General features: G+C 35.5%; 1 protein-coding gene across 1 annotated transcript; it reads left to right on the top strand.

Moving 5' to 3' along the window:
* Positions 1-6,888: 6,888 nt before the first annotated feature.
* On the top strand, positions 6,889-13,708 carry LOC143916184 (uncharacterized). The gene is made up of 2 exons (XM_077437152.1): positions 6,889-12,061; positions 12,164-13,708. Exons 1-2 carry the CDS (start codon positions 8,288-8,290, stop codon positions 12,461-12,463), a joined length of 4,074 nt encoding a protein of 1,357 aa, XP_077293278.1. The 5' UTR covers positions 6,889-8,287; the 3' UTR covers positions 12,464-13,708.
* Positions 13,709-14,702: the final 994 nt, after the last annotated feature.

The following is a 14,702-nucleotide window of genomic DNA, read 5'->3' as shown; positions in this document are numbered from 1 at the left end:
TGACCAACAGCATACTCTGAAAAATTCATTTTCATTCAGGGATAGAACCCGGCACCTTCTTGACGGTAAGCAGAAGCTTAACGTCCGAGCTATGCTGCTGGCTGACTGGCTGGCTTTTATATCTATATAAAAATAAAATAAAATAAATTACAAAATATAATATAATATACATACATATAATCTTTATTATAACGAAATATTGAAAAGATTGAACCTCACTACACTAGAAACGAAAAGAATAAGAGGTGACTTAATCGAAGTCTTTAAAATACTAAATAATCATTATAAATGTCATATGTCCAATCTTATTACTAAAGGGTGGACCCAGAGCGCGCTGTTCATTGTTCTCATGTTGTAAATGCATTGTTAAAGGTTTGCCGAACCTTTTTTTACAAAGCATTTACAATAATGGAACAATAGACGGCGCACTTCCGGTCCTACCTCTACTTATTACCAGATATAGGCGTGGAAGTGCGCTGAAATGGGTTCCTATTGTCAATTTCTATTGTTAACTTTTTTTTTGCTCACTAGAACTAGCAAAAAAAAGGTTAACAACAACAATAGAAATTAACAAAAGGAACCCATTTATTTCGAGCCGGCGCGCAATGCGCCGGAGACTGCTTCTTAAGTCTAAATCCATAGATGTATCTATGGATTAATTAAATAATTAATTAATTGTTAATATCGTGTTCTTCAGCCTCTCTAAATACAGTGATTTATGTAATAAAAATGTTTGTAATTCATTGTCTAGGATGGCGCATTGGAGTCTACCTGTCAGGCCTTCCTAGTATATATCTATGTAAAAATAAAATATCAATTCAGATACCAGGTCTAATCTTAACTTGAAGTCAAAGTAACAGTTCAATGTTACCAGCTAAGTAATTTTATTTTATTTTATTTATTGAAAAATCAACAGACAACAGGATGTAGATATGTATAAAAAACAAATAGTAAATATATAATATATGTAACATCCGAGTCCAATAACAGATTTTTACAAAGATTATAAAAAAAATGAAAAAGATAAATATAAGGAAAACAAATGAAAAAGAAAAGAATTAAGGCTATAACATGACAAAATAGAACATTGCATAATTAAACTATAGTATTAAAATATTGGAAAAAGGTTATAAAATAGAATATAAGAAGAAATTGAAATTTACAAATATAAAACAAATGAAAAAGGTAAATACAAAATAAGCAAATGAAAAGGAAAAGAATGAAAGCTATAACATGATTAAATAGCACATTACATAACTAAACTAAAGTATAAAAATATTGGAAATATTGGAAAATGGTTATAAAATAGAATAGGAAAAGATTCTCTTGATGTTAGACCTGAATTGATGTAGGGAAATACCAAATAGATCAACCTCATTCAGCTCTCCGTTAAACATACGATAAACGCGCTGCAGATAAGAATATTTTTGGGAATTAGTATTGAAAGGATCAAGTGAAAAGATTGCAACGTGTCTAGAGTATTCTGAAATTAACCTTATTTAGTAAATCAGAACAATCAAGGAAACCATTTATGAGCTTAAAGAAGAATATAGCATAGTAATGTGATTGAATTTAGTAATGTGTAGACATCGTCATAACTGTCAGGCCTTCCTGGTATACATATATCAATGTAAAAATAAAATATCAATAAAGTCATTGATATGAACATATGTATACTTGCACGATATACATATTAATAATTTGCATGATGAACATCAATAAAGTATCTACCTAAAATGTCAATAGTATACCAATACTCAGTATTGAAGACGAATCAAACTGATACAGATAGATGGAATGTCGCATTTGAAGGTAATAGTCTTATTCGATGTGCACCAGCGGCAATCTCAACCAGTCAGAGTATTCGATATTGAGCCAGGCAAGCAATAGGTAGTGTCATCAATATCCATTACTCCGCGTGCACATTTTCCACCGGAACATGTTTTCCGCATTTATTTTCCTTAAACCTCTATGGGCGCGCGCTACGAGTAGACAAGTTGTCTGAGGTTTTCTTTTTCCCCTGCATCAGCGCACACCGTAACTTTGCATACCCAGTAGATACATACATACATATATGTACATACAATGTTATTCGACGTTCGCTAATCAAATAAGTGTAATTAAATCATAACCATGGAGCTCAAACCTAAAATCAGATATTTAATCTTCGCGTGATGTTAGTCAACGTTTATGGATGGGTAAGTGGGTGAATAATATTAACACAACCTTGACGGTAGTTTCCCGTATCCTGTTTTTGGTATGTATTATATCTATATGTTCTTCTGGGATAGGAACGATGCGTGGGAAGCTCCTCAATGGTCCCGTGTGAAAAGAAAATATTTTCTTGAATACTACAAATGCTTCAGGTCAGGTGTAACCAGTTCGCGGACTCCGTAAATAATATTAGGAACGCAGCTGTGCAATTTGTGCTTTTATTTTTAAAAAATTAGAAACAAATTCAAATTAAGCACACTTTTTACCTACTGCTACTGGCAAGATCCGGATGGTTATTTAATTCAAATCAAAGTTTGCTTAACCACTTCATCGCCATAAGTGCACCGGTGCGCGCTCCTTCGTATCTAAGGCTATGGCTCGAAATTAATTTTGGTTGCTTCACAGCAACATATGTATATCCTGTGATACTTATGAAATTGAAAAAAGTCAATATTTTTCGTTAGTTTGTGATATATTCAAGAGGTAGTGTCAAGGGTTGGCACTAAACACATATTTTATTTTATTTATTTTATTTTATTGTCACAAATCAATACACACTCGCCATTACAGATTTGCTCCAATGCGACGGGTGTACGTTAATGAAATACATAAACAATCAGAAATCAGAAATACAGTAATACATACATATACAATCAGAATATGTAGAATATAACAATTAATCAGAAATAATAATCATAGTGACATCTATGGATTTCAGATTACTGTGTATAATTAATACAAATTATACACAGGGAGATTTTTGTGACAACAGGATTAGATTTTTTAATACCAATTTTCAGGAACCGTTTCAGCAATGATCAGATAAAATTGGCAAACTCTGATAGAGAAACGATCGATTTGGAGTCACAAAACCCCCAAATCTAACCAGCAGTGGCGAGGACACGAACCTATGACCTCAGTGATGCTAAATATATACGCTATCACTAAGCCAAACTGCTGGCTAACATAACCAACAGCGTGGTCTAGTGGTGAGTATTGAATTATTTCGTGCTTGATGTCACGGGTTCGATTCCCACTAACAGTTTTGCTGTCGGCCAGACCTTGGTTTGTCGAGGTTTTTGATTTTCATTGAAACGGTTCCTGTAAATTTGGCTTTTCCTTCCCAATTTTCTGTTGCAAACCTTGAGTTATTGTTATATCTCAGGTTTCGCCAGATTTATCACCATAGATGTCTCTGTGGTTGTTTATCGAATGTAAAAATTCGTATTGTTACATGAAAAATTTTATTAATCGTATTTATACGATGTTTGTAATATATGACCGTAGATGTCAGGTATTGTTTCGATTTACATGTGTGTGTATGTATGTAATAATTATGTATTTAGATGTCTCGTTAATTGTGAGTTTTCAGTGTCTTGTATAGTGACGATCTGGGGCTAAGCTGTAATGTCATTATGGCGAAATTGTAAATTATATTGATGACAAAAATGAGCAATATGGCAAAGTATGAAAACGATCGGATAAGAGATAAGGGATATAAAAAATGACCGCTTACACGAAAACCATGCGAAACGTATAAGAGGTTAGTAAAAATAAATAATAAAATAATCGAATCTGTTTCTACAAACGCGTGGCGATCAAGTGGTTAATTTTTGTGACTGTTCCTATAAAATCAACATCCCTTCTTCCTCGCAATTTGGCTAGTCTTAATTTGTTGATTGTTGCAGGCAATGCATATGCTTGCGGCTTGTAATTAATATCCGTTCACCTACATAATATAATATTCTTGGATATGTACATTTGTATACAGCTAGCCATACTACGTACTATGACATACATATGAAAAAAAATATATATATAAAATCGTAAAATAACTCATCAATCAAGGAGAAAACGAAACCTGGAAACAAGAAAACGAAAATGTTTATGCCTTTCTAGTTATTGTTGATGTTTGAAATGAAATTGAGTAGTCGAAAATACGTAATTTTTGTTGTTATGCCTATTAATATTTGCTAAGCAAATTACATATATTCTGAAAGATTTTTCATAACGTTTGAACAAATCTACAAGAAAGATTTTTTTGGTCATGGAGCCCGCATAGAGGTATACGGCACGGGTTTTTTTAGATAGTTTTGCACATGTAAAAAACGCCAGCATGTTTGATCTATGCGATGGCACCCACTCCAAAAATTATCCCCAGCGATCAAATGACAGTGATCGATAATGGTATCCATATTTGAATAAATGTAGGAGAAACTTGTTGGAATAATAAGATCGTACGAATTAACAATGACATGAAGTCACGCCCATTCACAGCTGGAGTCTACTTAGACATGCCATGCCGCACGATAATGAGTGTCTGCGCCTGAAGATTGCTCGAATGTGAAGAAAAATGTTTTATAAATTGCAATATATTTTAAACTTCGTCTGCATAATGACTGAAGGAAAATTAAGTTGTATTGTTTTTGACATAACATTTAAATTGTAGATGTGTATATTTGTAACATATTGTATAAAGGTAATATATTTTTTTCTAATATCTTTATATTTCTGATTTTTATATATGTACATATGTATTCATATGTATATGTATACGTTTTGTGTATGTATGTATATACATACATATGTATTTATATGTATACGTTTTTTATTTTTTAAATACACCTACAAAAATTCCGTGTCAAAAAACATGTTTTAAAATAATAACATTCATATGAAGGGCGGCAAAAATATTTTTTGCCCAGGGCGGCATAATCTAATATATGTATAATTTCGAAAGAAACTTTGTAACTTTTGTTGGTTCGTAGATTCCGTGACGTCAACGAACAAATCGATCGATATCTATATCGATATAAAAAAACAAACGATATCTAGGTATATCGATATCGAGCCAGCAGCGTGGCTCGGTCGTTAAGCTTCTGCTTAACACTGAGAGGCGCCGAGTTCGATCCCTTGAGCTGACCTCGATTGAAAAGAATTTTTCTGAGTATATCTGTAATGCTGCTGGTCAGACCAGGATTTGTGACTCCTGGTTGATCGTTTCCTATCAGAGTTTGCCAATTTTCTCTGATTTCATTGTTGAAACGATTCCCGATTAAAAATTGGCTAAAAATCCTTCCTACCCACTATGTCACCACTATTTGAGTATGATTAATGTAAATATTACAATAAAAATGTATGTACAATTCATAGATGTCTCGTTAATTGTCGAGTTTAAGTCAGTGTCTCGTAATTTAGCGACTTATATAATAAAAAATGCTGTATTGTTTGTAATTTGGCCAGGAAGGCGCATTGGGGTTTACCTGTAATGCCTTCCTGGTATGAAATAAAATAAAAAAATAAAAATAAATAAATAAATAAACAAACGATATCTAGGTATATCGATATAAAAAAACAAACGATATCTACAAATATCGTTTTCATTTCCATTTTCGATTTCGATACCTTTTTTCAGTTCCGGATCCAGATTTGTTTTTCAGTTCCGGTTCCAGATTCATTTTTCAATTCCGGATCTAGGTTCGTTATTCAATCCGGAGCATGATTCGTTTTTCAATTCCGGATCCGGATTCCTGTTTCAGTTCCGGATCAGGATAATTTTTTCTGTTCCGGTTCATTGATATATAAAAAACCATTCATTTCTGATTAATTTTTGGCTGTCATTAATTTTTTTTTCGATTCAAATAAATTTAAATAAAAAACAGATTAATGTTTAAGCGGTATATATTATAAATACCGAGCGAAGCCGGGTAAAACCACTAGCCTAATATATAATTTCGAAAGAGGATTTGTATGTATGCATGTTTGTTTAGTTCGTAGAGTCCGTGACGTTCAATTTAATAAATAAACAAATGAATATTCAAACAAATTTAAACAAAATAAAACTTTTCAAATAAATTTAATAAAATGTTTACTATTAGATTGGCCATGTTTAAGCGGTTTATATTACAAATGCCGAGTATGTTTATATTATGCATAATATGTATAATACAAACACTTCACAGAAGTTCCTTATTGTTGACTTATTAACATTTGCGATCATCAAATCGCGTGTCTCAAACACCTAAATATAATAGTTCTTCAAATTTGACGATGATGATGTAAAGTAATTGTCTTTTTTTTGCGAACGACATTGTGTTGGGCGCGGCCTGTTGAATATCCCAGCAATGGTCGCGATGGCCCATTGTTACCGTTTCAACAATGGACAGGTAAAGGTTGACCCTTTTGTCGTCGGACGAGCCGCTGCATTCCTCGCCGTTGCACTCGACTCGCCAGCTAGATGCATAGCGCATGCGCACATCCACACTGCACACTAGCTCTAGGCTCCGAAACCTGCATTCAATTGCATCAGAGGAGCCGTGCCATTGTTCACTTGCTCGAGTGTCTGACCACTCTGAATGAGACCACTTCGACGATAATGCCGTAAAGTCGTAAACAATCCACTCGAAAACCATTCAATTCCGTGGAAAGTACACAGATGTGTCAACATAAATTATTATGAATTTGGTTTGCTTAATTTCCACTTCAGTCTTTCAAGTGTCCGAGTATTGTTCAGAGAAAATAGTTAACAATATGAACAATATTTCTATTGATCAAGGCTCTCTGGGGTCGTCAAAACAATTCGACTCCAATGTTCCGACTTTTGTAATGACGTGTGGCAAACAGTCTTATTAACTGATTGTCGATTGGCATTATTGACAAGTTGGCATTAGTGTCGGCCCAAGCGGAAATACGCGACGGTCGACAGAGTTCGAGCAGAAGGCGTACGGACAGCTTGTGTTCCGTACGCTCCGCTGGCCCACCACGTGCAAATTTTACATTTCAATAAACTACATCAAACCATTATCGAAGTCTTTTCCATGATGGTCACTTCGAACCGGACACCAGTAACCTAGGCCACAACACCAAACGGACAAACCAATAGGAAAAAACGTGGTCGAGAAAAAATGGATGTCAATTAAGAAATCGGTATCGTTCCTTTGTTACTATCCATACCTTTCCAATACTAATAACATGTTTGCTTCTATTTCAGCAATATATTGATTGATGTACAGAGGTACATGACCGCGTGATTGACGCAGAAAATATATAAATAAAAACATAACCTACAAAGACGCATGGGACACAGAGGTAATCCAAAATTATCGGAACGATCACATAAACATCGTAAAGGATATTCAAGTAAGTGAATGTATTCAATCTCAGGCAATCTGTTCAAAAGGCAATCATGTGGGTAGGTCAGTTTTTAAAATATGTTTTAAAGTATAACAATTAATTAACGCGATTGTATAAAATAATATCGCGCTACGAAGGAATGGTTCATCGGTCGCATCGAATTTCGTATTAAAAGTGTAAAATCAGATGTAGTGTAAAATTAGCAAAGCACGTGGAGAATTATACTTGTAGCCCCAAAGTGGATTAAATCAAGTACATACCGGTATATTCATATCGGTAGATCTTTGTTTCTTAATGTGTGTAGAAACACCCTCCCCCCCCCCCCCTTCCACGATAAATGTGGAATTATACTTGTAGCCCCAAAGTGGCTTAAACCAAGTACATACCGGTATATTCATAGCGGTAGATCTTTGTTTCTTAATGTGTGTAGAAACACCCTCCCCCCCCCCCCTTCCACGATAAATGTGGAATTATACTTGTAGCCCCAAAGTGGCTTAAACCAAGTACATACCGGTATATTCATATCGGTAGATCTTTGTTTCTTAATGTGTGTAGAAACACCCTCCCCCCCCCCCCCTTCCACGATAAATGTGGAATTACACTTGTAGCCCCAAAGTGGATTAAATCAAGTACATACCGGCATATTCATACATCGGTAGATCTCTTTGTTTCATAATGTGTGATGAAACAGTGGTGATTTAAAATAAATCACAAGACTTGTAGCCCCAAAGTGGTTTAAATCAAGCACCCACCAATTTAGGGTTGTAATTTCTTCCAAAATATGTTGGATAGATTCTGGTGATAATAGTTAAAGTAGAATATTAAGATTCACGGTTAATCATTGAATATTATTACCTTATCTCTACGAATAGTTCAATTGACAGCTATAGTAGAGAACAACTGTATTTATGAGACGAAATAGTGCAACTTTCTGAAACAAATGTCAAGTGCTGAAAACGAGGAAATAGAAGCTTCGACTTCCAAGTCGCATAAAGGTCGAAATCCAACTAGGGACGTAGAACCTATTAGAGACAGGTCAAGCTCTAGAATACATCAGACTCGAAGTCAGACTCAATCGATAGAAATATTAGCGAAGGAAAATAAAGTAGAAGTCATAATGACGTCAATAGAATTAAGGTATTCAGGCGCGGTACAAAGACTAAAAGGAAAAATAGATAAATCCTCCGAATTAGATGAAGGACAGTATCAAACCATTAAAGAAGCATACGATTATGTCCGAAAACTCCATTACGAATATTTAGATAACCTTACAGACATACCGAAAGCGGCCAAAATAGACGAAGAGTACGATGCAATTACAATAACAGTTAAAAATCTTAAAGCAGCATTAGATTGCCAATCCTTTCAAGATAGTAAACTAAAGGTAGAGCAAGCAACAATTAAATTTGCTAGAGATAAGTTACCGACGTTAACCATTCCCACATTTCAGGGAGATCCATCTGAATGGAAATCGTTTCAACAAGCTTTTAAGAATATAATAGGAAACAAAACGGAATATTCGAATGTCACGAAATTACTATATTTGCATCAATCATTACTCGGTCCCGCTTTAGCAGCTGTATCAGGGTTAGATATTAGCTCAGACAATTATGAAATAACGTGGAGTATTTTAGACAAGCAATACAATTTACCAAGACTTAATCTTAAAACTAGGATCAACTCACTTTGTGACTTAAAATTAATCACAAAGGAATCACATATCGAATTGAGAGATCTATTAAATAAGGTAACGGTGTGTATTAAAAACATTGAATCATTGGGTTACGCGAGAGAAATTTTAGATCCATGGGTAACATGTTTAGTTCTAAGGAAATTACCATTTAGTTTATTAAAGGACTGGGAAACATCTCTGGTTGACAGAGAAATGCCACCGTACGAGAAGTTAGAAACGTTTCTGCAGAATAGATGTAACGTATTACAATCTACTGCATCTGTAATTACGGTGAAAGAATTCCCTCATAACCGTCAACGAATCAGGAGAACTCATGTCGCGAATAAAAACCCATCAAGTAAGGTAAACGCATGTGCATTTTGTCGAAATAATCATTTCATAGGCAAATGTGATAAATTCAAAGCAAAATCCAGTTTGGAAAGAAATGAATTCGTTAAATCTAATAACATGTGTTTTAAATGTTTAAATTCATCGCATAAGATAACAAATTGCAAGTCTAACTATAATTGCTTAAGGTGCAAACAAAACCATCACACTTTGTTGCATCAGGACGATACATTTAGTTCCAATAATACGGGAAGGAAGTCAATTAATGCTCATTCTACTCATTTCTCTCAAAGGGAGATAATTTTACCCACGGTACAAGTAGACATTATAACGTCCAATGGAACGGTCGTTAAGGGTCGCACATTATTAGATTCCGGCTCACAAGTCAACTATGTTACCACATCTTTCGCTAAGAAGAATAACTTCAAATTAGAGAAAATCTCTCAAAAAATTGTAGGTATCGCTAATCAAGAAAGTAGCATTCGTCACATCACCAAGGTGACCATAAGGTCTTCAACCACTAATTACTCAACCAAAGTGTTGTGTTTGGTATTACCAGAAATTACTGGCGAAATTCCAACTGTGAAACTGGATCAACAGTTAATTTCAATACCAGCGGGAATCAAGTTATCAGATCCCCTTTGGAATAAACCGACGCCAATCGATTTATTGCTCGGCGCCGAGATTTGCGTTCATGCTATGAAAGCAGGAACCATCCAGTTAGGAAAAGGTATGCCTATCTTAAAGGATACCGAATTCGGATGGACAATAGTTGGTCCATATCCCGAAGTAAATAATGCTCCAGGGAAGAGCCACATAGGCTTAAGTCAATTAGACAGTCACATTCAAAACTTTTGGATGATCGACCAGGTTCCTATGGTAAAACATCAATCTCTTGAGGAGAAAAGATGTGAGGAACATTTCCAAGCACACACATCACGAGATAAAAACGGTAGATTTTGTGTAGCTTTACCATATAAAAATTCCCCGGTAGTATTAGGAAGTTCATTGCACATTGCGGAGAAAAGACACAAAACTTTGGAAAGACGTTTTTTAGCCAATAATAATTTAAAAATGGAATACAATAAAGTTTTAGAAGAGTACATAAATTTAGGACATATGTCAGAGTGTGAACCTCCGGAGGCACATGAGGTTCATTGTTATTTACCTCATCACGTCGTGGTTAAGGAGTCTAGCCTTACCACTAAATATCGTGTAGTTTTTGATGCGTCCGCAAAGACAACGTCTAATATCTCACTAAATAATATTTTGATGGTGGGACCTAGTGTCCAATCAGATTTGTTAAGTTTACTACTCAACTTTCGACTCCATAAATACGTGATTACTGCGGATATTAAGCAGATGTACCGACAGATTCAAATAGCAGAGAAAAACAAAAATGTACAATTAAATCATAATTCGTTATGGTGGGACGGCCCTAGTTGGTTGAAATTAGACGAATCACGATGGCCTCGAAGACCTCCTGAGATCACAATAGATCTTCCAGAGAGAAGGGTAGTCACTAACGCTACCCTTGTGAGGGAAAATAATTGGATAGATAAACATTCTCATCTTCCAAGACTCCTTCGAGTTTTATCATATGTTCGTCGGCCACTAAGGAATAAACAATTAAACGTTAAAGAAAATAACGAACCGTCCGCTTTAGAATTAAAAGATGCTTTAAATAATTTGATAAGGTTATCGCAAATGGAATCATTTCCATTGGAATATCGTTTGCTGAGCAAGGGACATCCAATTCCCAGTAGCAGTAAATTAGCTAAATTGTCCCCTCTATTCCACGAGAATTTAATTTGTGTTGGAAGTAGACTTCCTCTGGGAACAACTCTATCAACGTCACCCATTATCTTGTCAAATAAGCATAAACTTACACACATGATTGTCCGAGATGCGCACTTGAAATATATTCACTTGGGTACTCAAGCCTTACTGTCGTTATTGCGGCAGACCTATTGGCCATTGGCCGGACATAATACGGTCAAAGGAGTGGTGCGTTCATGTGTCATTTGTTTCAGAAATAAACCACTGTCACACAATAGATTAATGGGATTACTCCCGCTTGAACGTACCACTGCGAATTTTCCTTTCAGTCATGTGGGGATAGATTTCGCAGGACCTTTTCCTGTGAAGAGTGGTTGCAATAAGAATTCTAAGATAATTAAGGGTTACGTTTGTGTCTTTGTGTGTTTTTCCAGTAAGGCAGTTCACTTGGAACTTGTCGGAGACTTAACGAGTTCAAATTTCTTAAATTGTTTAAGAAGATTCGTAGCCAGACGTGGCAGGCCCAATACGATATATTCCGACAATGCTACTAATTTTGTCGGTGCAAGTCGTGAACTCGTTAATTTAGTAAAATTAATTTACGAACGTCCTCATGAGGAGAAGCTACTACGGTATGTAGCCTCCGAAGGGATTCGTTGGAAGTTTAACCCGCCAAGGGCGCCTCACATGGGAGGGCTGTGGGAAGCAGCGGTTAAATCCATGAAGATTCATTTAAACAAGGTGTTAAAGGCCACCACCTTAAATTTCGAATCATTTTGTACGGTATTGACTCAAATAGAAGCTTGCATGAATTCCCGTCCTCTTAGTCCCTTGTCTTCGGATCCACTAGACCTTTTACCCCTCACACCTGGACATTTCTTAATTGGCAGATCCTTACTCGCTCTTCCAATGGAGGTTAAATATAACACTAATGTCCATGCCAATCTGCTTCAGATACAATTGACCACAGCAGCATTTTGGAAACGTTGGTCGGCGGAATATTTACATTCTTTGCAGTTACGACACAAATGGAAGAAGGACTCGAGCAACAATCTGAGTGTGGGTCAAATGGTCCTGTTAAAGGAGGAACACATGCTGCCAACCCGATGGGTCTTGGGTCGAGTCACTAAATTGTATCCCGGACCAGATGGCAGAGTTCGAGTCGTCGACGTCTTTACTGCCAGCGGAGAGTTTCGTCGGTCCAGTCATCTAGTGGCGCCATTGCCGATTCTACCACAAGGACCACTTGACAGGAAGGAAGATCAGCAAGAGGGAGGAGAAACAGCAGCTTCAATTCCGTCAACTTCGGTAGCTTAGTTTAACCCGAAGACACTACCCCCAACTCATATTACTTATTAGATGTAATCATGAGTTTAAATCATTCAATGTTAATAGTAGTACTCCGTAATTCACTTTAATTGTGTTGTGTGTATAATTTAAGCTATTTTCATTTTAACATTCGGCAGTATATATCTCCGAATTTAATCTAATCATTTTGTCTTTATAATATAAGACTTGTCTCATGTCATCACTCGGAAGGATTATATCCGAGTTTAAAATAAACTGTTTAAATTTGACAGTTAAAATTAGATTCATGATTTGTTAATGTTAGTCTCCAAGCCACACTTAATGGAGCATCTTAAATTATTTCATGTCTACTTAATTATAACCTGCCGGGAGTCATCCGCAGGTCTTATGTTTCTTGTTATGAAAACATAAGTTAACTCTTACTGTTTATAGTATTTATGTGAATCATAGAATAAGTAAATATTATAATACTGAACATTTCGATGTTTAACGTAGAGACATCTATAATCATAGTTCGCCTTCATTTCCTGCTTGTAGGAATGAATGAATGACTTTCCAATTTACTTTTAATTTAGCAATGTTTGTGCTACTTGTTGATGAAATCAAGTTAACTTAGGAGCATTACACTCACTAATCAAGTTTAGTTGATCGGTAATAGCTGATCTGTCTTGACAACTGTAACAGTGTCAACATTGTATTGTCTAAGTTAACATCAAGATGAGGAATGCTTAAGTTTTAAACCATATACAGTCCACTCTCTCTTCTTTAAAGTAAACTTATCTTGTAATGCTTATTCACAGCTTCAAAGGAGATTTCAAAAATTTTAATGTAAATAGAAACAACATTCACCAGAGGTATACCTATAAGTTGAAATATTACTGAACCAATAAATTGATTTTATCCTCACACTGGATGAGGCAAAGGTTTCATTATTCACCCTCTATTTAATTATTTTAAGAGCTATGATTTATTGTAAACGACTCGTCAGTAATGCTGTAACTCTGTAGAATAACTGTATTGTTCAACAGTTTTCCTATGTGGGACTATGTTCCGACTTTTGTAATGACGTGTGGCAAACAGTCTTATTAACTGATTGTCGATTGGCATTATTGACAAGTTGGCATTAGTGTCGGCCCAAGCGGAAATACGCGACGGTCGACAGAGTTCGAGCAGACGGCGTACGGACAACTTGTGTTCCGTACGCTCCGCTGAACCACCACGTGCAAATTTTACATTTCAATAAACTACATCAAACCATTATCGAAGTCTTTTCCATCCAATTTCAAAAAAAAATATTTTCCTTCGGCTTAATCTTCGAAGATATATGTTAATATGGGTTCAGTGATTACTAGAGGTCGGAATCTGAAGGGGCTGGAAACGTGCCGCCTATTGTTCAATTGTTGTAAATGCTTTGTAAAAAAGGTTCGGCAAACCTTTAACAATGCATTTACAATCTTTGAACAATAAACAGCCCCTTCAGATTCCGGGCTCTAGTGATTACTCGTCACAAAGTCACTAAAATCTCTATAACGGAACATCTGGCAGCCGAAAAGTCCATCATACGAACGATAACTATCATACTAACGAGAACTTGAGTGCCAAATATTGCGTATTCGCGATTTTAATGGCAAAAATTGTCTTTGTGACCACCGCAATGTGACTAATAATCCAACTACCGTTAATATGTAATGCCATGTCCGGACATTTCATCGCGGTGGCTTTTCATCGCAGGAACAACTCACTGACACCTATAATGCAAATATTTTTTATCCACAATATTTATCTTTAATTTTTATGTTGACTGTATTGTTTGAAATATATATTGAAACCGTAATTCAAATATTTGAAGCAGTGTGTTTTTTAATCATACATATGTAGTTATCCTTTTTACTTTATCTATGTACGTAGTAACAATATATGAAGTTTTGTGATCATGCGAAAATTCGAATTCGAGATTTTGGCTGATTCGAAATCAGAACCGATCACTGATCACGTTTTCATGATCTAGAAAAAAATGTGTGTGTGTGTGTGTATTTTGGGGATTTTTTGAACACCGTTAGTCTTATAGAAATGAAACTTAGTTTCGGTTACTGAAATTCTTATCGAAACGACGTAAATTTTTAATTTAACCGGAAATGGTACCTCTCCTTTTAGGTGTCCTCTTTTTTTAAGCTTTTGAATTCAATTATCTCCCAAACTACTAACTGAATTGGACTGATTTTTTAGATTTTTATTTTTAATAGAAATA

The sequence above is a fragment of the Arctopsyche grandis genome, chromosome 8 (genome assembly GCF_051622035.1).
Source record: "Arctopsyche grandis isolate Sample6627 chromosome 8, ASM5162203v2, whole genome shotgun sequence".
Taxonomy (NCBI): domain Eukaryota; kingdom Metazoa; phylum Arthropoda; class Insecta; order Trichoptera; family Hydropsychidae; genus Arctopsyche; species Arctopsyche grandis.
Note: the sequence above shows the minus strand (reverse complement) of the source record. Positions and strands in the feature narration are given on the sequence as shown.

Coding starts and splice junctions, on each gene's coding strand:
- LOC143916184 (XM_077437152.1), top strand. CDS start 8,288: ATGTCAAGTGCTGAAAACGAGGAAATAGAAGCTTCGACTTCCAAGTCG. Junction 12,062..12,163: donor TACTCGCTCTTCCAATGGAG/GTTAAATATAAC, acceptor CATTCTTTGCAG/TTACGACACAAATGGAAGAA.